The sequence below is a fragment of the Puma concolor genome, chromosome B4, assembly GCF_028749965.1.
Source record: "Puma concolor isolate L17-30 chromosome B4, mPumCon1.1.hap2, whole genome shotgun sequence".
Lineage (NCBI taxonomy): Eukaryota > Metazoa > Chordata > Mammalia > Carnivora > Felidae > Puma > Puma concolor.
The window spans coordinates 8,992,356-9,016,555 of record NC_141673.1 but is presented as its reverse complement, the minus strand read 5'-3'; the positions used below and the strand labels follow the sequence as shown (position 1 = coordinate 9,016,555).

The following is a 24,200-nucleotide window of genomic DNA, read 5'->3' as shown; positions in this document are numbered from 1 at the left end:
AGCTCTGCATCGGGCTCTGTATTGACAGTGAGGAGCCTGCTTGGGATTCTCTCTCTCTCCCTCTCTGCCCCTCCCCCACTCACATGTTCTCTCTAAGTAAATAAATAAACTTAAAAAAAAAGAAACACAAATCCCCGAGAAACATGTGAAAAGTTCTTCCAGTCTTACCTGCAATTACAATGGAATAAATTAAAACAAATTTTCCCCACCTTTCAGACAAAAAAGTGTACAAGTTTGATAATACTCAGTATTTGCAAAACTATGCTTTTGGTGGGCATAAATCGGTGCAACTTTTGGGAGGACAGTGTGGCAGTACTTTTCAAAACTAAAAATAAATATAATCTTTCAGCGAGTCCCCTTTTAGGACAGCATCATATAAAATGTGTACAAGAACCGCTGTTACAATATTGCTCTTAATAGACAAAAACATAAAAATATCCCTAAATGATTACCAACAGGGGATGGCCAAATAAGCGAAGATTCATTTATGCATCAAGAATATGCACAGCTAGGGGTGCCTGGGTGGCTCAGTCGGCGAAGCGTCCGACTTCAGCTCAGGTCATGATCTGGCAGTTTGTGAGTTTAGGCCCCGCGTCGGGCTCTGTGCTGACAGCTCGGAGCCCGGAGCCTGCAGCCTGCTTCGGATTCTGTGTCTCCCTCTCCCTGCCCCTCCCCCACTCGCTCTCTGTGTCTCTCAAAAGATAAATAAACATTAAGCAATTTTAAAAATAAGAAAGAATACAGCACCGCTATCCATACTGATAGAGAAAGACATCCATGATCTACAGTTTAGCGAAAAAGATGTGGAACAACACACACCAAATCATTGCATTTATTACATGAATACATTTGCATTTATTACATAAATAAAAAAGATGTCCAAGATACATTGTTTAGTTCGAGGCATGCTGCAGAGCAGTATATACGGAATGAATCCTTAGATAAAAGAAATGCCTGGACACAGAAAATTTCCCTCCCAGATTTCTAAGAACCTAGTTGGTAACGGATGCCTCCAAGGGAAGGAAGGAACTGAAGGTGTATAGAGAAGTAAGAAGAAACTTTGTTTTTCACTCTTGACCCTTTCATATTGTTTCAACTTTTTCCAGCAAGTATCTTCCAACTTGAAAAGAATAAAAGTACAGACATGAAAATAAAAAAGGGCTTTTTAGCATAAAGCAATGATGCAGAAACGAAGTAAGGGGATGATGGATTAGCATGATTAGAATAGGTACAATTTCCATTTCCCTAACAGCTTTGATGAGTTCAAAGTTTTGCAAATATAATAAATGATATGCTAATAAGCCCAAGGATAAAAACTGTTTACTCTTCATTTAACAAAATAATAAACAGAAGCAGGAGGAAATAAACATTTATCTCCCGTCACTTCCAAACTCACAACTAGACTGAAGGCTTTGGTCAGCTTTAATTCTGCGTGAACCAATTCATAGCGTCCCTATCGGTTGCTATAGAAACAACTGTGACCAAAAAAAAAAAAAAAAAAAAAAAAATCATAACCCTCATTGTTGAATCTCCTCAAACAGGAAAAGAGGAAGGTCTCTTGAGGTGGTGAAAGGCTACGTAATAACCTTATTAATTATCAAATTCAATAATAAAGATTCTGGGCAGTACCTAGAGAGAACACATACCCATGTCTAAGTGCTGTACGTTTAAAGGCTTTCCTGAGTTTTGAAAGTACCACAAGCAAGCTCTGCTCTGCTTTTGAATGCCCTGTTCTGTTAAGAATTTTATTTACTGCTTTTAGATCATCCTTTCATTTGTAGAAAGAGAATAAAGAGATTTCTATTTAAAGTTTTTAGAAGATATTTTTAAGCCCCCTTCATCTGCCTAAGCAATCAACAGTATCATTTCTTTCTCATTCTGTATTAAGAACATGAGAATTTTAATGTAGATGTAGTACATTTGGCAACAACAATTAGATTCACTGTTCAGCCTGGTAGGTTTTGTCTTCTGCCACAAAAGCAGATTTCTGGAGAGGATATATTGGGTCACATCAAATGTTCCTGACAGTAATAAGAGAGATGCTCGTCAGTAAAATGATGGAATAGTGTCATGATATAGTAATGCTTTGAGAAAGAGAAATCTAACTTCAAACTTCTTTTGAGAGAAGGGCACCATTTTTTGCTAACTGATATAAGATGCTGAATGATGTAAATCAATTACAGCGGTTTCCTCTAAAGTCAGAAAAAAACAATAATAATGAGAATTTGGGGACTGATACAAAAAAAGCTAGGTGGCACTTTATGTCTTTGTTAGGCTCCAAAGCATGTAAGACTATTGAAGTCTATTTTCTCCCTTAAAAGCCATCGGCAGTAAACAAAACTGACCGCATATTTAAAAATAATTTTGCTTGGGGTGCCTGGGTGGCTCGGTCTGTTGGGAGTCAGACTCTTGATTTCATCTCAGCTCATGAATTCGAGCCCCACATCAGGCTCTGTGCTGACAGCGCGGGACCTGCTTGGGATTCTCTCTCCCCTCATCCCCCACCTCTCAAAATAAATAAACTTAAAAAAATAACAATAATAATAAAAATAATTTTGCTTAATGTCATATCTTTTAAAACGGTCTACATATTTTCTTTCAGTCCGTGGGCTGTGATGCAATTAGGGAAAAGTGAAATTTTAATTTTATGTACTTTTCTGGGCTGCTAGAAAATCAGGCAAATCCAATACCTAACTGGGTTCAGGGAAAGGGTTGGGATCAGAAGGTCAATAAATAATTCCAGCCACTCTCATAGGAACTGTGGCAGGGAACACTAAACAAAACAGAAGACCAAACAAGCCTCTTTCACAGGGGAGGAAGAGAAGGAAGTTAAAATTGAGTGTCTACCATTCAGTCATTTCTTCATTAACAAAAATTTGGCAAGTGAAGATTCAGTAATGAGTAAGACTAAAATGGTCGTTACTCTCAAGGAGCTTTCCTTCTAGAAGGAGAAACACACATAAAACAGAAAAACAAATGAGTGATGAGATCATTGTAAACAGTCTTAAATGGAACAGATTTCCAGTCAAGATGGTTCTGTAAATTCAAACTTTGGGGATACCTTCCCTCCCCAAACACACAGCAATGAAAGAGAAAAATACAGATGTGAAAATTAAAGACACAGGTCATGCTCAAAAACAAGATGAACATCTTCATGGATGAGAGCACAAGTAGAAACACACTGGTATCCAGAATATACAAAGAACTCTCCTAACTCAACGGTAATAAACCATCATCAGTCCAATTAGAAAATGAGCAAAAGATATGAAGATATATGTCACCGAAGAGAAGTGACGATGATACAAACGAGCACACGAAAAGATGTTCAGCATCATTAGCCATTTGGGGAAACATCAACTAAAAACCATGATGAGATATCGTCACAAACCTATTAGAATAGCCAAAATAAAAACGGTGATGCCACAAGTTGGTGAGAAGGCAGAGAAACTGGGTCTCTCCTACACTGCTGGTGGGAATGTAAAATGGTACAGCCAGTCTAGGAAACAGGTGGACAGTTTCTTACCACATTTAGTAGGTACTTAATATACAACCTAGCAATCACACCCCTAGACATTTATCCCAGAGATACAAAAACTTCACAACTGAATGGACATCATGAGCATTATGCTAAGTGAAAAAAATTAAAACGATCTCAAAAGATTACATATGGTCTGAATTCATTTACATAGCATTCTAGAAATAATAAAACTATAAAGATAGAGAAAAGATTAGTGGTCGTCAGGGGAGGACGTGGTTGGGGTGTGGGGAATGAGATGGGTGGATAGCATGAGGGATTTCTTTTGGTGATTACATGAATCTATACTTAGAATAAAATTGCATAGCACTCCCCCTACACACACACACACACACACACACACACACACACACACAAATGGAGGTTAAAAAATCAGCTAGTGAGGGGTGCCTGGGTGGCTCAGTCAGTTAAACATCCGACTTCAGCTCAGGTCATGATCTCACGGTTCACGGGTTCGAGCCCCGCATCGGGCTCTGTGCTGACGGCTCAGAGCCTGGAGCCTGCTTTGGATTTTGTGTCTCCCTCTCTCTCTGACCCTCTCCCACTCGTGCTCTGTCTCTGTCTCTCCCTCAAAAATAAATAAACATTAAAAAAATTTTTTTAATTGAATAGTGAATTAAAAATTTGGAAACTGAATAAGGTCCGTAATCTAGTTAGCAGTAACATACCAACATCCATTTCCTCATTTTGATGTTGCACCGCAGTTATATAAGATGCCAACATTGGGAGAAGCCGGGTAAAGGGTACATGGGAGTCTGTACTATTTCTGCAACTTCCTGAAGTCTTTTAAAAAGTTATTTTAGATGAGTAGAGAGAGATGGACTGTACAATAAATTAAACACTGTTTATCCACAGGTATAAAGACAGTAAGACCCCTCTCTTATGGTATGTGGTAATATTCTAGAGGACACGAGGATTTCATTTAGAAGAAAAGATAAGAGAGCTTTATTCTATTAGGATAAAGAAGAATTTCTTTAGGAAGATTTTTTTTAAAGCATGAGCTTTAACGGAAAACTTTCGTAATTTAACCGCGTTCTTATTTAAAACGGGGTAAAACAAAAGACAGTAAAATTAAAAGACAAGTGTTCTCTTAGAACACAGGAAGCCAGAGAGGACAAGGAAACAAATTTTCCCTTCAGGCCTCCAGAAAGGGAGGCAGGCTGCAGATGATACCTTGATTTTAGCCCAGTGAGTCCTGTGTCCGACTTCTGACCTACAGAACTGCAAAATGACACATCTGTGCTGATTTAAGGCACGGAGTTTGTGGTAATTTGTTACAGAGGCAACAGGAAACTGCCACAATGACTTACCTCTGTTGATTTCCAAACATTCGTCTCGACTGGTGGTGTTTCCTGGGACAACACAGTCCCACTAGGCAATTGGATGTCTTGGCGCTGCTCTTGTTTCAATCCCGCCTTGGGGGCGTTTTCTGTCAACAACAGAAAGCTAAGATTTCAGTTTGGCAAAAAAAAAAAAAAAAAAATCATAATGTTTTTACATTAGCTCGCAATTCTTAAGTTAATTACTCCGGAAGATCCATTTTGTCTGCAACATAGACATCATCTGCCAATGGTCATTTTAATGTATCCCTGTATTATAGTCAGCTAATTCAGGCAGATTTAAAAATACAACTTTGATTCTAGTCTCTTCTACCATCGACAATTTTATTTTACACTTCATTACTTGAAACAGCTTTTTAAAAATAAGGTACAATACAGCATAGAAAACAGAATTTGAACATTATTCTTAGCAAAGTAGGAATGACAACTAGAATCAGTCTAATTAAGATGTAAAAGAACCTTATTACTGCAGGGCGAATTTCATGTGGTCACATATATGACCTATAGGTTAGATGATGAGAAACTGCTTTTAAACGAAATTAAAAAAAAAATTTCAACGTAAGAGAATATGCCGATGAAAATAAATGGATAGTTCTGCTTATACGTTTTTGCTGAATGGTTTTGTAGTTGCCGTTTTCATGACCTGAGCTGAGGTTGGACACTCAACCGACGGAGCCGCCCAGGCGCCCGCCCCTTTTTTGTATTTTTTTTAAACGCTTATTTATTTTTGAGAGAGAGAGAGACAGAGACAGAGAGCGAGCGGGAGAGGGGCAGAGAGAGAGGGAGACAAGACACAGGGAGACACAGAGAGGGAGACTCGGACTCCAGGCTTCGAGCTGTCAGCACAGAGCCCGACGAGAGGCTGGAACCCATGAAACGTGAGATCATGACCTGGGCCTAAGTTGAAGCGAAACTGTCTGAGCCACCCAGGCGCCCAGCTCCTTCCCTTTCCTAATCAATTTCCTCCCACTTTACAAAGAAAGGCCTAGCCTCTCCCCACCTTCCTGTGTCTCATCTTCCTTTATGCTGCAAACACAAGAACCTCTAAACACCAAACAATAGTAGAAAAGACTAGTATAGGGAATCCTTTTTTATTTATTTATTTATGTATATATTTATTTATTTAAATCTTGTACGTCTTTTTTAATGTGTGCAAATATATGTGAAATTTACAGTGCTACATGTAGAATCCGTGGGTCAAAGGATTACATTTCCAATTTAGATGCAATCTCCAGTTGCCCTCCATCAACGCACACACTGTGTTATGGAACTTTCAGATTTGTAACAATATAATAAATGGGAAATGGTATTGTTCTGGTTAATGTGTATTTCTCTTACTATGAAGGAACAAAGCTGAGCATATTTTCATATGCTTAAAAGCTGCCTACATTTATTCTCCTGTAAACACTATCTTGAAATCTTTTGTCCATTTTTTTTACTGGATTGTTTTTGTCTTATCTATTTTTTTTTTAATTTTATTTTTTATTTTTTAAAATTTACATCCAAATTAGTTAGCATCTAGTGCAACGATTTCAGGAGTAGATTCCTTGATGCCCCTTCCCCATTTAGCCCATCCCCCTCCCACAACCCCTCTCGTAACCCTCTGTTTGTTCTCCTTATTTATGAGTCTCTTCTGTTTTGTCCCCCTCCCTGTTTTTACATTATTTTTGTTTCCCTTCCCTTATGTTCATCTGTTTTGTCTCTTAAAGTCCTCATAGGAGTGAAGTCATATGATTTTTGTCTTTCTCTGACTAATTTCCCTTAGCAGAATACCCTCCAGTTCCATCCACGTAGTTGCAAATGGCAAGATTTCATTCTTTTTGATTGCTGAGTAATACTCCATTGTGTCTATGTACCACATCTTCTTTATCCATTCACCCATTGATGGGCATTTGGGGTCTTTCCATACTTTGGCTATTGTTGATAGTGCTGCTATAGACATTGGGGTGCATGTGTCCCTTCGAAACAGCACACCTGTATCCCTTGGATAAATGCCTAGTAGTGCAATTGCTGGGTGGTAGGGTAGTTCTATTTTTAGTTTTTTGAGGAACCTCCATACTGTTTTCCAGAGTGGCTGCACCAGCTTGCATTCCCAGGGAATCCTCTTTTAATCAAGGCTGGAAAAACCCAAAGTAAAGCTCCACAATTTGTTCTGTTTACGCATGTTTCTTTTAATGGCAACGCATGGCATGAGTAACAGGGTATTTTCGTCCATCCTGGGATGTTTGGTATTGAGACATACTACAGTATGGGGGAGCTGTATTTAACAACTTCCATTTAATGTCCTGTGCTTTTCATCCCCAGCTATTGTCAGAGATGCATCATTCTGAGGAAGAGTCCCAGGAGAGGAAAGAAGGGAAGCACGGGGCCGGGGGCGGGGGGGGGGGGGCGGCGGGGCACCTCATTTCATCAACCCAACAAACTGACAAGGCTCCATGCCCTCGCCATCTCTCTTAGGAAAAGAATTCAGGAGTGTGAACACAACCAGAGTGTCTATTACATGTCTATTTAAACAAACAAAGTAAAATGTTTTCTAGAGAAAGTGCAAGGGGCACCTGGGTGGCTCAGTAAGTTAAGTGTCTGACTTCGGCTCAGGTCATGATCTTGAGGTTTGTGAGTTTGAGTCCTGCATCAGGTTCTGTGGCTGACAGCTCAGAGCCTGGAGCCTGCTTCAGATTCTGTGTCTCCCTCTCTCTCTGCCCCTCACCCACTCACGTTCTGTCTCTCAAAAATAAACATTAAAAAAATAAAAAAAAAAAAAAAGAAGAAAGTTTAAATCTGATTTGGCCGACTGTTTTGACTTATAAGAGTTGGCTTTGACAGTGAGGTAAATATGGCCGACAGTTTCCAGAAATTGAATGAACCAAATCTGTAGTTCTCAACAGTTGCTGAAATATACTTAAAGCATATGAAACATAAAATAATTATTTCAAGGGGCACCTGGGCGGCTTAGTCGGTTAGGCGTCTGACTTCGGCTCAGGTCATGATCTCACAGTTTGTGAGTTCGAGCCCCACGTTGGGCTCTGTGCTGACAGCTCAGAGCCTGGACCCTGCTTCGGATTCTGTGTCTCCCTCTCTCTTTGCCCCTCCACTGCTTGCACACGGTCTCTCTCTCTCTCAAAAATAAATAAACATTAAAAAAAATAATACAAAAATGTTAAAAATTTTTTAAATAATTGTTTTAAAAATTGTATTGACAGGTACATTAGAATTAATATTTTTCTTTTTCCACTTTCTGAGTGTATTGGGTTAAAGTGTAACTAGTATCAGGGTTCCTGGGTGGCTCAGTCGGTTGAGCGTCTGACTCTAGCTCAGGTCATGGTCTCACTGTCCATGAATTCGGGCCCCACGTCAGGCTCTGTGCTGACTGCTCAGAGCCTGGAGCCTGTTTTGGATTCTGTGTCCCTCTCTCTCTGCCCCTCCCCCACTCATGCTCGCTCTCTCTCTCTCTCTCTCTGTCAAAAATAAACATTAAAAAAAAATTTTAAGTGTGACTAGTATCATTAATAGTCATCTGATAACTTTTAGTAAAGGTTTTTCGATATTATTCTCAGAAACTGAGAAAGTAAATTACCCCTAATGACTGTTTAACAAATCTTTTTCTAAGTAGGTTGTTTCCAATTCTTTGCTTTCAACAACACTGAAGAAAGACCTAATCAAGTTAACAGTTGACAAGAGATGAAAAACATTTTTATAATAAATCAATATATAATTCTGGCATGTTGCTTGAAAGGAATTCATAGAACGGAGTGACAATGCTGTAGTAAAACACCTTCTGTTCCCACCTACAATTTTATGTGAACAAGTGTTCCCAGCATTTCCACCTATAAAAATGTAAAAGAGAAACAGAATTTATGCTGAACCTTGCTTATTTCTAGCAATAAGCAATATATATTCACGTGTGTAAACAAAGAATTCCACGTATCTCATAGAAACATGTATTTCCAATAAAACTCTATTCTTTATGCTTAGTAAGTATTTATAAAAATTTATAATACATTTATGTGGTTTGGGTTTTGATCAGTTGTGTACTAAAAGTAATTGTAATGACAAGTCAATCTAGAAAGAATACTTTACCACTTCAAAGCCTCTGGCCATAGAAAATTTAGAAAAATAATTTCCATTTACATACATATTTAATGTAGAGAAGACTTTCAAGCATAACAACACTTTCTATTAGGATGGAGTCCTATGAGGGACGTGGAAGAGAAACATGACTTCAAGGAGTAAAGGGAATGATGCAAAACTTCCAACAGTTAAAGACGTCGTGGGTTCTTTCAAATGAACGACTGGAGGTATCGATCGCAAGAGCATTTTAGATTCCTTTAGCTACACGTAAAAGCCTCAGGGGACGATTTCATTTTGCTCTCTTTGGTCTTTAATCTCAATATTTTGAATCCTGTCCTTTGCAGTTACTTAGTGTACAATTTCACATGCCAACTTAACAGTGAACAAGGACGAATGTCATTTTTCAAAATCTTTCAGGGGCTATCCAAGAAAAATAGCTTGAAAACCAATGGTGTAGGATGTGGTGATCCTTGCCTTCAGAAAGTTTACAGTCTGACTCCGGAGATAAGTCTGACATACAGACTTATGGGAAACAACCAGAGGAAAACAATACCATGCCAAGCTTTCTTAAATTAACTAACTTTAGGAATAGACATCCTACGGGGGGGGGAAAAAATCTGTGTGCCCCAGAGTAGTCAGAACATGCCTCAAATAGGAAGTAAAATTTGAACAAGCCTTTGAAGGATGGCTGGGATCCTGGTGAATGTGAATGAGAAACGATCCTAAGCAGGAGGAACTATGCGGGCAAAAAGGAGCGAGTATGATACATGCCAAAGATACCGAAGAAAGAATAAGGACTTTGCAATTAATCGTTCTTTTAATTTTCTCGTCACTTCACATGAACATGAATAATTAAGATGAACTTATTTGGGACTTGGAGATTTTATAATTAATACCGGCAAACAGTAGTGGTTTGAGGCTTAGATCATCTATGTACTTTCATGTGATTCATCAGAAGCCACTTTTTAAATTTTTTTTTTAACGTTTATTAATTTTTGAGACAGGGAGAGACAGCATGAACGGCGGGGGGTCAGAGAGAGAGGGAGACACAGAATCTGAAACAGGCTCCAGGCTCTGAGCTGTCAGCACAGAGCCCGACGCGGGGCTTGAACTCACGGACCACGAGATCATGACCTGAGCCGAAGTCGGATGCTTAACCGACTGAGCCACCCAGGCGCCCCAGAAGCCACCTTTCTTATCACTCTTTGAGTATTGAGCAATAAAATTATCCTGGAAGTGATGCGGACTTAGGTTTAGACATCACAGAGGTAGATTGATAACAGTTGCAGGAAGTCAGTTTTGAAGTAAAATACGAGGAAAACTGAATAACAGCAAGAACTGTGAAAGAAAAAAAAACACCTTGACTATCTGGAGATGCATTTATTTCAGGCTAGAATAGTTAAAATATTACAAACTTATATGAAATAATCTTCTAGGGGCAAGAAGAAATGTAGTTGGAATAGAGCGAGTCTCGGGAAATTCGTTCAGAAATTGTTTTAGCATCAGTGCAACACTTCAGCTGGAAGTGACGTGTGCTTAACTGAATTAGGTGACTGCACAACACTTATTTCTGGGTTTTCACAAGCAAAGGGAAAGGGAGGACACGTTTAGTCCCGGAGCGGTGATGAAGTCCCTTTGATCTCATACGCCCTGTATCAATTGAGACCGTGAAGTCACAAGCCGGGAGGACTCGTGTGTGTGTGTGTGATTGTGAAACCCCAAAGGAAGAAGGGAAGGCACGGAAGCAGTGATGCTATCGGCTCTTTGGAAGATGAGAGGTTAGATACCAGGGCTGGAGGTGCCGTGAGGAAACCATCGAGAGAGAGGCGGTAGATTTCATGAGCCTGTACCGCTCAGATAATACCGCAGAGCAGAACCGGCAGACCCCGTGTTACTTCTTAGATGAGATATCGAACTGACATCCAAGCCATCAGACATTCACAAGGCAACGGCACATTCTGGAACTGGAAGGCTCCACAAATTGAGTAAATTCCCCAATTGTCCCACTTATTATCTAGCATCTAATAAACGTTGCCGCTACGGATTGACAGTGTCCTTTCAACCAGTGTAGGTAATTTAAGTAAATTAAGTCATTTACTTAACACAATTAGCTTTTAAAAAAACCAAAAAACCAAAAAACAAAACAGAACAAACGCACCCATCAAAGAAAATGCGCGGTGGGCTAACGAACTGGTAAGCTATGGAAGTCTCATGGTGATTATGTATCTAACTTTTGCAGAATCATGAGTCTGGAACCTTACCAACTTCCCTGTCTTGGAGCATAACTGCACTTAAGCAACTTCAAGTGATTGATACTTGTCTTAATTCTTTCAAGTTCCATTTATAGTCATTTCAAACGTACACAAACATCACGGCAAGAAGAGTACGAAGACCTCCCATACTCTCTTCGGCCAGGTTAACCAACTGTTAACATTTTGCGCCGTTTGCTGTATAATTCTCTTTCTTCATGCACAGACACAAATTATGATACTCCTATGTTTTAAACCTTGAGGAAAAGCCATGGTCGTCGGTTGGGTTCCCCAGGAAACCGATCCCAAGGCTCAAATGTGTAAGAGGGAGATTCATTAGGGAGTGCTCTCTGTAATGGGACCCACGAGGAGCCTGGAAGGTAGGACGGGGCCAGGGGAGAAACTGGTCTGTAATGGGGTTGCGGCAGAGGCCTTGACCAATCCTGCCAGGCGCTGTGGGGCTGGGATGGCTCTTCACAGGTGTCCTGCCTCGAAGCAAGGGAGCAGCCCGCCCGCGTCCAACAGGTCTTGGGTCAACAGCCTCTCTTCACTGAGCTGAGACCCCTCGGCCGCCAATCTTCCCAGCAGCTGAGGGCATGAGTGCCTTGATCTTGAAGAGGGGATCTGGGGGTGCCACACAACATCCACTACGGACACCACCTGTCTGTTCCTGTTTGCTTCTGAGACGTGCCTGCCGAGAGACGGGGCGCAGCCCGTGAGCACTGCAAATCTCTTTTGAAAGGTGAATTCTGAGATGAGTGGAGAAAAGGCTTTTATTTTTTTTTTCAATGAAAACAGAAAAAGACACAGAATAAGAAAGCAGAGATGTTTAAGCAGATTTTAAAAATGCAATTTTAAATAGGTAGACAAGAAAAGGGGAGAAAGGACAAACTTTTGTTGCCGGAGACCTTAAAAAGGGAGCTAAGGCCATTTTACTTCGGCGTTTTGCTAACAATAGCACACAAAATTTGAGACACTGCCGGCAGTTCTCAACTTAAGAATAATGGGGAACAGGAAAATGCTCCAACTGTGTTCACTGTTCAGCTACCGAGACGAGCAGACAGTCACTGCACGAGCAGGATTAAGTATTCAGCGGCCGACTCCCAGGTGAAGATAGTACACTGAAACGACAACAGTTTCCATCACCCAAAACTGAATAAGAGGTTTTTAAAAAGCTGCAACTAGGGGGCCCTGGGTGGCTCAGTCAGTTAAGCATCTGACTTCAGCTCACGGCATGATCTCGCGGTCCATGGGTTCGAGCCCTGCATGGGGCTCTGTGCTGACAGCTCAGAGCCTGGAGCCTGCTTCGGATTCTGTGTCTCCCTCCCTCTCTGCCCCTCCCCTGCTTGCTCTCTGTCTGTCTCTCTCTCTCTCTCTCAAAAATGAATAAACACTAAACAAAAAAATTTTTTAAGTCAAAACTAATTAAAAAATTTTACAACAGCAATCTAACATGGAAACAGATATAACCAAAAGTAGTTTTTAAAAGGAAAATAACTGCTGACCAAAGTGATAGGGATGAGTTGCAAAGATTCGGAGATTTCTCATCACTATCCTCATGTCCGGAAAAAGGGGAACTGAGTAGACAATCCTTTTTTCCCCTCCTTATGACTGAGAAGAGATGGAAATGGGTAAAGAAAAAAAAAAAAAGGTGTAACAGAGTGAGTAAATAAAGATGCTGACGCTTTAACGGAAGTGAAAACTACCGTTTCACGCTGGACTGGGCGGATGATCTGAAGCTCAGGGCGGCTCTTGCCCCCGCGGCACCGGGACCTATTTCCCAACTAGACAGAACGAGTGGGGTCCTGTGCAAAAGGCTCAGAAGACAGAGCAGAGCCCAGATACGCTAAACAAGATCGCATGTGGCCTGTTGAAGGCTCCCCTTCCTCGCTGCTGCAGAAAAAAGGGATAAAATAAGAAACAGCACACCAACTGCAACTTGGTGGAGAGAACAAACTGGTCTCGGTCATGGTGGGAAGCATCGAGAAATCGCTAAGTGTTATCTGAGCAAACAACCGCCAGGGTGTATGTGCTGGACCTGTATCGCCTCGTTTACTCCTTACGACAATTCTACAACAGACACTCTGTCGGCCCCATTTTACAGAAAATGAAACTGCAGCACAAAGGCTGAATGAAACGGCATGTCCGAGGGCACACAGGCCACACAATCCGAGGCAGGCTTCAAATCCAGTCGGTCAGGTGCCAGGACCTCAGTGCTTCACCATTACTCTACACTGCCTTCAAACCAGACTGCCTCGGGGCGCCTGCGTGGCTCAGTCGGTTGAGTCCGACTTTGGCTCAGGTCATGATCTCGTGGTTTGTGAGTTCGAGCCCCGCGTCGGGCTCTGTGCTGGCGGCTCGGAGCCTGGAGCCTGCTTCTGATTCTGTGTCTCCCTCTCTCTCTCTGCCCCTCCCCTGCTCATGCTCTGTCTGTCTCAAAAATAAACGTTGAAAAAAAATTTTAAAAACAAAAACCAGACTGCCTAGAGGGAGCTGCCTAAGCAGCAGCAAGATGTGAAGAAAGGACCTGGGAACTGAGGACACACATTCCAGGAGGAAACTAAGAGAAGAGGAGAAAGGAGGGAGGGGGAAGCAATAAAGAGACAGAGAGGAAGATGGCATGCCAAAAATAGATTCCAAATGCACAAGAAAATATACTTCAAGGAACAGAAGGACATTCCTCACAATATGGCATTAGACGGTTTTTCAAGTTATTGCAATTGTGCATTTTCACATATTTTATTTTAGAATTGTTGCTACTGTATCACAATACAAGGTTGAGCATTCGGAAAAAACGTCTCTCGGCCGTACGTGTTTCCTCCCTCTTTTTTTTTAGGAAATGCTTTCCATATCTGCCCCCCACCACCCAGTTTTCAGTGAGGCTGTCCTTTTCTCATGGATTTGTAGAAGTTCCTTATATATTCTGGATAATCCCTTGTCACTTACATATGTTAGAAATGTTTCTCCTAGTGCGGGACCGTCTTCACTTTCTATATGGTGTTTTTTGATGGCAAGATTAATTCTTAAATTTAATAAGCCTTGTTAGTTTTCTGTTGCTGCCAAAAATTACAACAAACTTACTGGCTTAAGACACAACAGCCATTCATTATGTAGATCAGCAGGCCTGGCAGGCTTGACTGGGTTCTCTGCCTTGGGTCTCACGAGGCCAAAATCAAGGCGTCAATAAAGCTGGACTCCTATCTGGAGACTGAGGAACAATCCACTTCCAAGAGCATTCAGGTTGTTGGCAGAACTCCGTTTCCTTGTGGTCGTACGACGGAGGTCCCCCTTTCCTTGCTGGCTGGCCACCGGGGATCAATGGGTCTCCGCTTCCAGAAGCCACTTGCGTTCCTTATCACTCCATTTTCTAGCCAGTAAGGGTGCATCAAATCCTTCTCCCATTTGGAAATCGGGACTTCCTCTTCTGCCTTCAGCTGGAGAAAACTCTGCTTTCAAATGGTTGGTGCGATTGGATTAAGCCCACGTGGATACTCCCTTTGTGACGTACAATGTAACATAATCATGGAAGTGATACCTTTTCTCATTCACAGGTCATACCCACCCTCAAAGGGGAGGAGATTCCATAGAGGCACAGGTCCTTGGGGCTTATTCTCAGTCTTCTGCCTACCGCAAGAGTCAAAGTGACAAATGCTTTTTCAATAGCTTGTAGTTTTTTGGTAACGTTTAAGAAATCCTTCCATATCCAATGTAAAAAAGATATTCTCCTTTCCTTTTTTTTTTTTTTAATATGTTTATGTACTTATTTTGAGAGAGAGAAACAGAGCACACGAGCAGGGGAGGGGCAGAGAGAGAGGGAGGGAGAGAGAATCCCAAGCAGGCTCTGCACTGACAGCAGATGTGGGGCTCGAACTCCTGAACTGTGAGATCATGACCCAAGCCAAAGTCAAAAGCCGGATGCTTAACCGACTGAGCCACCCAGGCGCCCCCTCCTTTATTTTCTTCTAAACATTTTGAAGTCCTTCTTCCCCACCCCCCCCCCCCCCCGCCCCATCCTTTAAGTCCTTAATTCCTCTAGAATTTGTTTTTGTGCATGGTAAGAGGTAGAAACCTAATTTCATTTTTTCGATATAGGTAAATAATTGCCCCACCATTATTCATGAAGTGGTTCACCCTCTCCTCACCAATGTGAAACACCACCTCTGTCATATATGAAGATAACCTAGTTGTACAAGTCTGTGTGCTGGGTCCTACAGTTGTCCTGCTGGCCCACGCACCTATCCCTGCATCCATACCACACTGTCGTGATTACAATTGCTTTAGTCTCGTTATCCAGAAAGGCAAGCCCATCTTATTCTTCTTCACGAATGTTTTGGATATTCTTGATAGCTTTTTTTTGATACTCCAGATAACTCTGGGAATCAGCCCATTACATTCAATTTTTAAAATCCTTTTTGGATTTTGATTACAATTGCACTGAATCAGTGGTTCTCAACGGAGGGCAATTTTCGTCCTCAGGAAACATCTGACAACGTCTGCAGATATTTTTGGTTTTCACAACAGGGAGAGATGTTGCTAGTAGCATCTGGTGGGTAGAGGCCAGGGATAATGCTAAGCATGCTACACGGCACAGGACAGCCCCCACAACAAAGAATTATCTGGATTAAAATGTCAGTATCACCAAGCTTGAGGAAAACCTCCACTAAGTCTATGCAATTTGGAGACCATTGATATTCACATTTTTGAGTTTTTCAATAAACAAACATGAATATCTTTCTATTTGTATAGGTCATCTTTCACATATTTCAGTTAAGTGTTACAATTTTCAGTGTATAGATCTTGTACATCTTTGTAAAAGATTTATCCTTAAGTAAATAATGATTTTTTGCTATTATAAATGGTATTTAAAAAAATATGTTTACTGTTTGGTGCTGATACATAAGAAAATATAACTTGATTTATATATTTTGATATAATAGCCATCCATCTTGCTAAAACTCTCATTATTTCTTTTTTTTTTAAGTTATTTATTCATTTATTTATTTATTTAGAGAGCATGCATACATGTGGATGTGAGTAGGGGAAGGGCAGAGAGAGAGGGGGAGAGAAAGAATCTCAAGCAGGCTGTCACCACAGAGCCTGGTGTGGGACTCGAACCCACTAACGGCAAGATCATGACCTGACCCCAAATCAAGAAATGGATGCTTTTAACCGACTGAGCCGCTCAGGTGCCCCTCTCATTATTCCTAATATGTCTATAGATCCTTCAAGTTTTCTACATCTCAGATATATTTTTATTCCATTTCAATACTTATGCTCTTAGTTTGTCTTACTTATTTTATTGTGACGGCTAGGGGCAGTACAAAGCTGAACAGAAGCAAACAGAATGGGAACATTTTTTTCTATCTGATTTTAAAAGGAATCCTTCCACGTTTAAATACATGAAAAATTTTGATGTACATTTTTAAAAATCAAACTTAATTGCATTTTTGCTAGAAAAAGTGGTTTGTGTAATACAGATTGCTTGAAATGTTAAGACTGGCTTTATAACATAATCAATTATAAAATCCATATTTAAAAAAACATTTCATTTCATTTATTTATTTATTTATTTATTTATTTTTGGAGAGAGAGTGTGTGCTCGAGTGGGGGGGAGGAGCAAAGGGAGAGGGAGAGAGAATCTTAGGCAGGCTCCACACCCAGCACTGAGACCAATGGTGGGGCTCGATCTAACAAGCATGAGATCATGACCTGAGCCGAAATCAAGAGTCAGACACTTAACCGACTCAGCCACCCAGGAGTCCCTTTAAAAGTGTTTTATTGGGGCGCCTGGGTGGCTCAGTCGGTTAAGCGTCCGACTTCGGCTCAGGTCATGATCTCGCAGTCCGTGAGTTCGAGCCCCACGTCGGGCTCTGTGCTGACAGCTCAGAGCCTGGAGCCTGCTTCGGATTCTGTGTGTCCCTCTCTCTCTCTGACCCTCCCCAGCTCATGCTCTGTCTCCCTCTGTCTCAAAAATAAATAAACGTTTAAAAAAAAATTTTTTTTAAATAAATAAATAAAACATAAAAACGTTTTATTTACTTGGCCTATCAATAATTGAGAGAGATTTTGAAATCATCTGCTATAATGATATATGTTTCAATTTCTTCCTGTAGTTCTACCATTTTTTGCTCTATATACTTTGAAGTTATTTTATTGGGTGTGTACTGACATTTAGAAACGTTATGTCTTCCTGGGGACTTAAGCCTTTTATCGTTGTCCTTACTAACGCTTTAGGGTTTAAATTCTATTTTGTCAGATACTAATATAGCTATACCAGCTTTATAAAATTAGTATATGCCTGATTCATCTTTTCCTACCCATTTGCATTTATTTATTTACTTACTTAATTTCTTTTTTATTTTTTAGACAGAGAGGGAGCAAGCCAGGAAGAGGGGCAGAGGGAAAGAGAGAATCCCAAGCAGGCTCTCATGCAGGACTTGATCCCACAACCCCGGAATCATGACGTGCATCGAAATCAAGAGTCAGCAGCTCAACCAACTGAGCCACCCATTTGCTTTTAACCATTATGTGGAAGCGTGTATCTGGCCTTCTTTTGTCCCAATTTGATAATCTCTGCCTTTTAACAGATGAGCTGAGTCCATTTATATTTATCATGATTATTACTATATCTGGACTTATTTCTATCATTTTACCTTTGTTACTTCCATCAACCCCACTTTATCTATGCTTCTTGCCCTTTATAAAATTTTATTTTTTTTTTCTCATTCTATTTTTGTCACTACTTTGGAATTTATGCATTCTACTTCTCTCCTTTTGGTGTTAATCCTTTCAAGTTTATCATGCCCATTTACCTTTAAAAGTTGAGAGTCGAATAGTATCTTTACCGGTCTCTCACAAAAAATGCAAGGATCTCAGAACTGTTAATTCTATAGATTCACTTCCAACTTACATACCATGGCTACCCACTATTTTAGTTGTTTTTATTTTAATTTTTTAAATGTTTATTATTTTTGAGAGAGAGAGAAAGGCAGAGCGTGAGTGGGGGAGGGGCAGAGAGAGAGGGAGACACAGAATCCGAGGCAGGCCCCAGACACTTAACCAACTAAGCCACCCAGGCGCCCTTAGTTGTCTGTTTTTAAAACTCAAAAGTTAGACATTACTATTTTACACAGAAAGTGTTCATTTTATTTTATATACATACTTATTATTTGTTAATCATTCCCTCTGGCATTTCCAACCATTCTTCTGGAATGATTTTCCTTTTTTAAAAAATTTGTTTTTAAACGTTTTATTTATTTTTAAGAGACAGAGAGAGAGAGAGACAGAGTGCGAATGGAGGAGGGGGCAGAGAGAGATGGAGACACAGCATCCAAAGCAGGCTCCAGGCTCTGAGCCATCAGCACAGAGCCCGACGCGGGGCTCGAACCCGCGAACCGTGAGATCATGACCTGAGCTGAAGTTGGACGCTTCACCGACGGAGCCACCCAGGTGCCCCTGGAATAATTTTCCTTCTTTTTGAAGTATATACTTTCACAAAGGTCCCGTGGTGCTAAGCTCTAGGTTTTTTATTTACCTGTAAGTAACTATTTCACCCTTATCTTTGACAGTTTTGCTGGGTACATAATTATAGGCTGTTATTTTCTCTCAGCACTTTGAAAATGCTGTATCACTGTCATCTTGCCTCTGCTGTAGCCGAAGAGGAGAGGTGACTGGCGTGGTAACTGTCATTCCCCTGCAGATGTGTCCTCCATGTCTTAACACTGTTTCAGTGTTTTCCTTTGGACATAGCTTCCAGTTCACTAAATTAAAATTTCGATTTCAGTGGTTTTTCTCATTTCTGTAAGTTTCCATGTTTCAAATTCCTACATTCATTCCTAATAATCTTTTTTTTTTTTTTTGAAGTAAAATAGTCCTAATTTTTAGAGTTTGGTTTGGCCCAAGGAGTCAGGCTATTGCAGATACAACTGACATTTGAATAATTAGATTAATTTAGAGAAGGATAAATCCAGTTTTGACACTTGTGCTTGTGTGTATGTCTTTTTTTTTTTTTTTAAGACTTCATTTTTCAGGGCAGTTTTAGGTTTACAACAAAATTGAGAGGGAAATACAGAGATTTTCCATATGCCTTTCCCCTACACATGCATAGTCTCCCCAAATCAACAGCATGATTGTATTCTTTCCTTATCTAAATACTTACATAGCTATTCTACATCGTGTATCTGACCTTTCTACTACCTACAATATTTGGGGGACTAAATAGGCTACTCTTTTCTTTCCTGGATTGGTGACACAGATTGTGAGCTCACTGTCTGATCTTAATTGGTGGGAATCCTGTGGGACTAACTCACGAAATGAGCTTTATTCTTCCAAAGAAAATTACCTTGAATCACTTCAGTGCCCTCTCGAGTGTCCAGGTTCTGCACAGCAAACCGAGGCTTTCCTTTACAATGCTCAAGTGAGGCCCAAGACCGTTTTTTAAAAAACCATTGACAAGCGCCCTTAAACACCTCTACCCCTGCAGACACCTCCAGTGTCCTACAGGCACCAGCTCCAAGCCACTCTGACCCCAGCTCACATGTCCTGCTCTTATTTTGTTTATTTAAGTAATTAATTTAAATTTTTGGAAGGCAAGGTCTTTGGAGACTTCCCATACCCCTAGTGAGGCCAGAAATGTCTCGGTGGTTTGTCATCCAGGGTCTTTGGTTATTGTGCAATAAACGGGTTTCTAGGAGCCCCTGGCAAGTCTAACCGCCAGGAGTAGGCCTAAAATATTTTTCAGCAAAAACAATTGCATCTAGTACAATTCCACTTTTATAAAAATAATTTCGGGGCGCCTGGGTGGCTCAGTTGGTTGAGCATCCGACTTCGGCTCAGGTCACGATCTCACAGTCCGTGAGTTTGAGCCCCGCGTCGGGCTCTGGGCTGGTGGCTCAGAGCCTGGAGCCTGTTTCAGATTCTGTGTCTCCCTCTCTCTCTCTGACCCTCCCCCATTCACGCTCTGTCTCTGTCTCAAAAATAAATAAACATTAAAAAAAAAATTTAAAAAAATTAAAAAATTTAAAAATTAAAAAAAAATTTCTTTCTAGTTATCCATTTTCTAAATGTGTATATGCACAGAAAAATGCCTAGAATTTATGTTCATCTGATACGAGATATGGCTATTTCGGAGGGAGGGGATTGGAAGTGATTGATTCCTCAGTACTTTCGAGTTTGTATTGTTTTTACAAGAATAGAGTGATTTTTCTGAAACAAAAACAAAAGAAGAAAAGTAACCAGACTGGAAGTAAATATTCTAAGATGTTAGTGGTGGTTGGTTTAGGGTGACAGAGATATAAGTTGCTATTATTTTCGTTTTTGTACATTTGTTTAAGTTACAAAAAAAATCACTGTTTGACATTCATCAATGCAGATGATTTAGTAGGAACTCCCATTTGGACCATAAGCCCTGCCGTCTAGACTGTATGTGACAAGGCAACCAAGCGTGACTCCAGGTCAACTCCGTTAGTACAAAGTTCACTGTAGGAAGCAACACTAACACTGGTGTTTTTGCTTAGAAAAGCATGGCAAGTATTTTGAAGTTTTGCTTTCGGTCCAACAGGAAACATAAATGATTTTTCGGGCAATATTTCCGTGATGTGGAGGGCTATTACATTTCACATAGACCAGAGTAATCCTTCTCTGATACAAGTTCCATCGCAAAGGATAATACCACTAAAGAGCTCTTTATGGAGGATCGGATAACCAACACGGGGAATGCTTCGCTGGTCTGGTTGTAAGCAACACCTCTGGCGACAGCTTTTTAAATTATCACCTCTAAGGAAAGGACGTAACCCTGAGGCTTACAGTTCAGAGAAGCTGAGTTATAACGGTGCATATATAGTTTTCGGTCCTGCTATCAGGCAACAATTATCGTTCAGTTCGTCTCTTCCTCCAAACAACAAAATCACCTAAACAAAGACTATCCAAGCTATCTACCACAATTAAAACTTGGGGGAAACATCTAGGAAGAGAAGAAAAAGGAGTAGAAGTAGTAATGTGTGTTTAACACCTTCTCCAAAGTACCTTTTCTCCCTTGCTCATTTACCGCAAAGAAGCTCGGCACAGCTGTTTCAGCTCTAGATCCTAAAGCCTGGGAATCAGATTTCTAGCAATGCATTCAATTTCACATTTCAATGGAACTAAATAATTTGGAGACATCTTTAAATACATCCTGATGGAAATTTCCCTGTGTGATACCATCACTTGCCTCTCTAGCTTAAATGTTAGTCGTTTTCAATTTCTCTCTTTCTTCTCCAATACATCACCTACTTACCCCATTTCCTCTCTCTATTCTATCTTGAAACATTACCTTTCCTTCATTTCAATAACCCGAGAGCAGGATGCTGGATTAAAACAACTGTCTCTTACAGAGCTTCCCTTCAATTCGTATCGCCTTCATTTCTACACAAAGCAATAAGAATTATCTGCCACAAACAGCTGTTTTCAGTAATAAGAAAGCTAAGTTCTGTGACTAAGCTAAACATCCCTTCTGTTCTTCAAGGCCTACAATGGTTCCTAGTCGCATCAAATCGAAATTTCCAAATACCCCTCATTACGTCCTTTACGAACGGTGCTGAGTATTCTCAGTGATCTGTCCACATTTCTCTACATATTCAAATTTATGGTCTCGATTCCATTTAGTCTGACAACTATGTATTAACATGATTAATTCGTTTCTTGTTTGTATTCTTTGCCACTACAGTAGGGACTATTTACTCTTCCCTGTATTTATTCTTTCCTTCTTCCTTAACCACAGCTTCTCTGTCTTTCATTGGAGCACATAGCTGTCCCGTATAAAGACTACATTTTTCAGCCTCTCTTGCACCTAGCAGTGTCCATGTGACTAAATGCTAAACAACATGTAAGCCAAAAAGGTTATGAGCAACTTCAAGAAGTGTCCTTAAAGGGAAGGAGTATTCATATTTTCCATCTCTCCTCCTTCCTACTGGCTAGAATGCAGATGTGATGGCTGGTGCTCCAGCAGCTATCTTGGATCAGGAAGTGGAAGTTCCATGCTGAGTTTGATGGAGCAGTGAGACAGAAAGAGCCCTGGGTCCCCGACATCATGAAGAGCCACATCAGTCCTAGAATATCTAGTTGTTGGTTCTTTTTAGAAGAAAGAAAAAAAAATCCTTTTGTGTTCAAGCCATTAACATTTTTGTGGCCTCTTCTACTATCACTTATGGGAATACCTAATTCTGATAGATCCACCTATCTCCAAGTCTTCATTTGCTACGTCTTCTGTCCCACTAAAAATGCCCCTCCAATTTATTTTCCTACCTCCCTCCCCCACCCACACACACCAAATTGTCAGTTTCCTTTCCTCCTTTAAAATACAGCTTCAGATTCAAATGCCTACATGGAAATGGCTAGTATTGCTAAGCTTATTTAATCCAATTACTATTTTTGAACACAAACACACACATCTACATATCCCGTATGTATATGTGTATACATGCATAGTGATGGATAAATGAAATTTTTAGGTAATTTAACAGATTTTTAATAAATTTACCACATTTTTACATCTAAACATTCACTACTCACTTGAAATAGTACTCTCACTACAAATTCATTTCAATGATGCCATCATCACTAAAACTTTTTGAACATTTTTTTTAAAACAGACTGAAAGTCCTCACTCGATATAACCCCCAAGACAGCAGAAATACATTCACTTTGCTTCCCAGGCCTAGAACAGTGTCTGGAACACAGTGAATACTCAACACATGCTTGTGATATATATAAAAAAAAAATTAACTGTAGCAAAACTTCATTTAAAGGTAGATAGACTATTTAAAAGTAGTCAAAAGGCATTCTAACCTCAGTTTAGTGAATAAGATGGGTCAGAAAGCTATAAAATATCATTTGGGGTTAGAAAAAAAAGCAGTGACGATAATGCAATAATACTTGATTTCCTTGGATGAATCATAAAAATGGCTCAGAGTTCAGCTACTTCTGTAGCAGCTGAAAGACTCACTTCCTAAGCTTCAGTCAAGTATGCCAAATTTATTCCAGTTTCAGAACTGTTTGCACCTGCTGTTCCCTTTGCCTGGAACCCCCCAGATACACGTGGATTGTTTCCTTCTTCATTTGAGTCTCTGTTTATATATTCACCTCCTCCAAAAGGCCTTCCCTTACTCTTTGACCTAAAGAAAGTCATCTTTATCGCTCTCTGTCCCCTGATACTGCCTTCCTTTTCTTTATAGGACTTGTCACGAACGTAATATTTTAGATCTATTTATGTGTGGTTAGTATCTGTCTCTGTCACCAAAATATTTGCTCCATGATGAAAGGGACTATGTTTTATTCACTGCTATAGCTCCAAATTTCCACTTGATAGCCAAATTTCAAATTTCAAATGTTCAAATTATTTGAACATTAATGTAAGTTTATAATGAAAGAGAAAGGGGGGGTTCCTGGGTGGCTCAGTACTTTCAACATCCGACTCTTGATTTCGGTTCAGGTCATGATCTCACGGTTCATGGGATCGAGCCCCACATTGGTCTCTGTGCTGACAGCATGGAGCCTGCTTAGAATTCTCTCTTTCCCCCTCTCTTCTGCTCCTACCCTGATCACACACTTGTGCTCTCGCTCTCTCTCTCTCTCTCTCAAAATAAATAAATAAACTTAAAAAAAAAAAAAGAAAGAAAGAGAAAGGAAGCGAGACAAGCAATGGAGGCAGGAAGACCAAGAAAGGTTACAGAAATAGCAAAAGGGGTGAAGACTCTGGGTGAGTTATAATTGGCTGTTTTATTCTGTTACTCCTATTAGTTTGAGTTGAAGGCTTCCATGAGAAAATTGCAGAATGGGTCTCCATCTCTCCTAGAGGTTTATTTCGAAGGAACGGCTAACCTAAAGAAAGAGATTCCACTATGTTTAGAAGCATGTGGATGGCATTTACTATCCTTTCCTGCCTTTCCACATCTCCAGGCCACACAAATACAAACTGAGTGAACATTCGAGAACTCCTGACCGAGTCGGAGAAGTACTTTCGTGATTTTTAGC

At 40.3% G+C, this 24,200-nt stretch overlaps 1 protein-coding gene across 4 annotated transcripts in view; it reads right to left on the bottom strand.

Annotated features, from left to right (window-relative positions):
- The window catches only part of ENTHD1 (ENTH domain containing 1), a 106,881-nt gene that overhangs the window by 54,722 nt on the left and 27,959 nt on the right, over positions 1-24,200 (bottom strand). For all 4 annotated transcript variants that reach the window (XM_086712210.1, XM_025926381.2, XM_086712212.1 and 1 more), the window contains one exon: positions 4,846-4,964. In XM_086712210.1, coding sequence (XP_086568336.1) covers positions 4,846-4,964 — 119 coding nt within the window. The remainder of the gene's footprint in view (positions 1-4,845; positions 4,965-24,200) is intronic.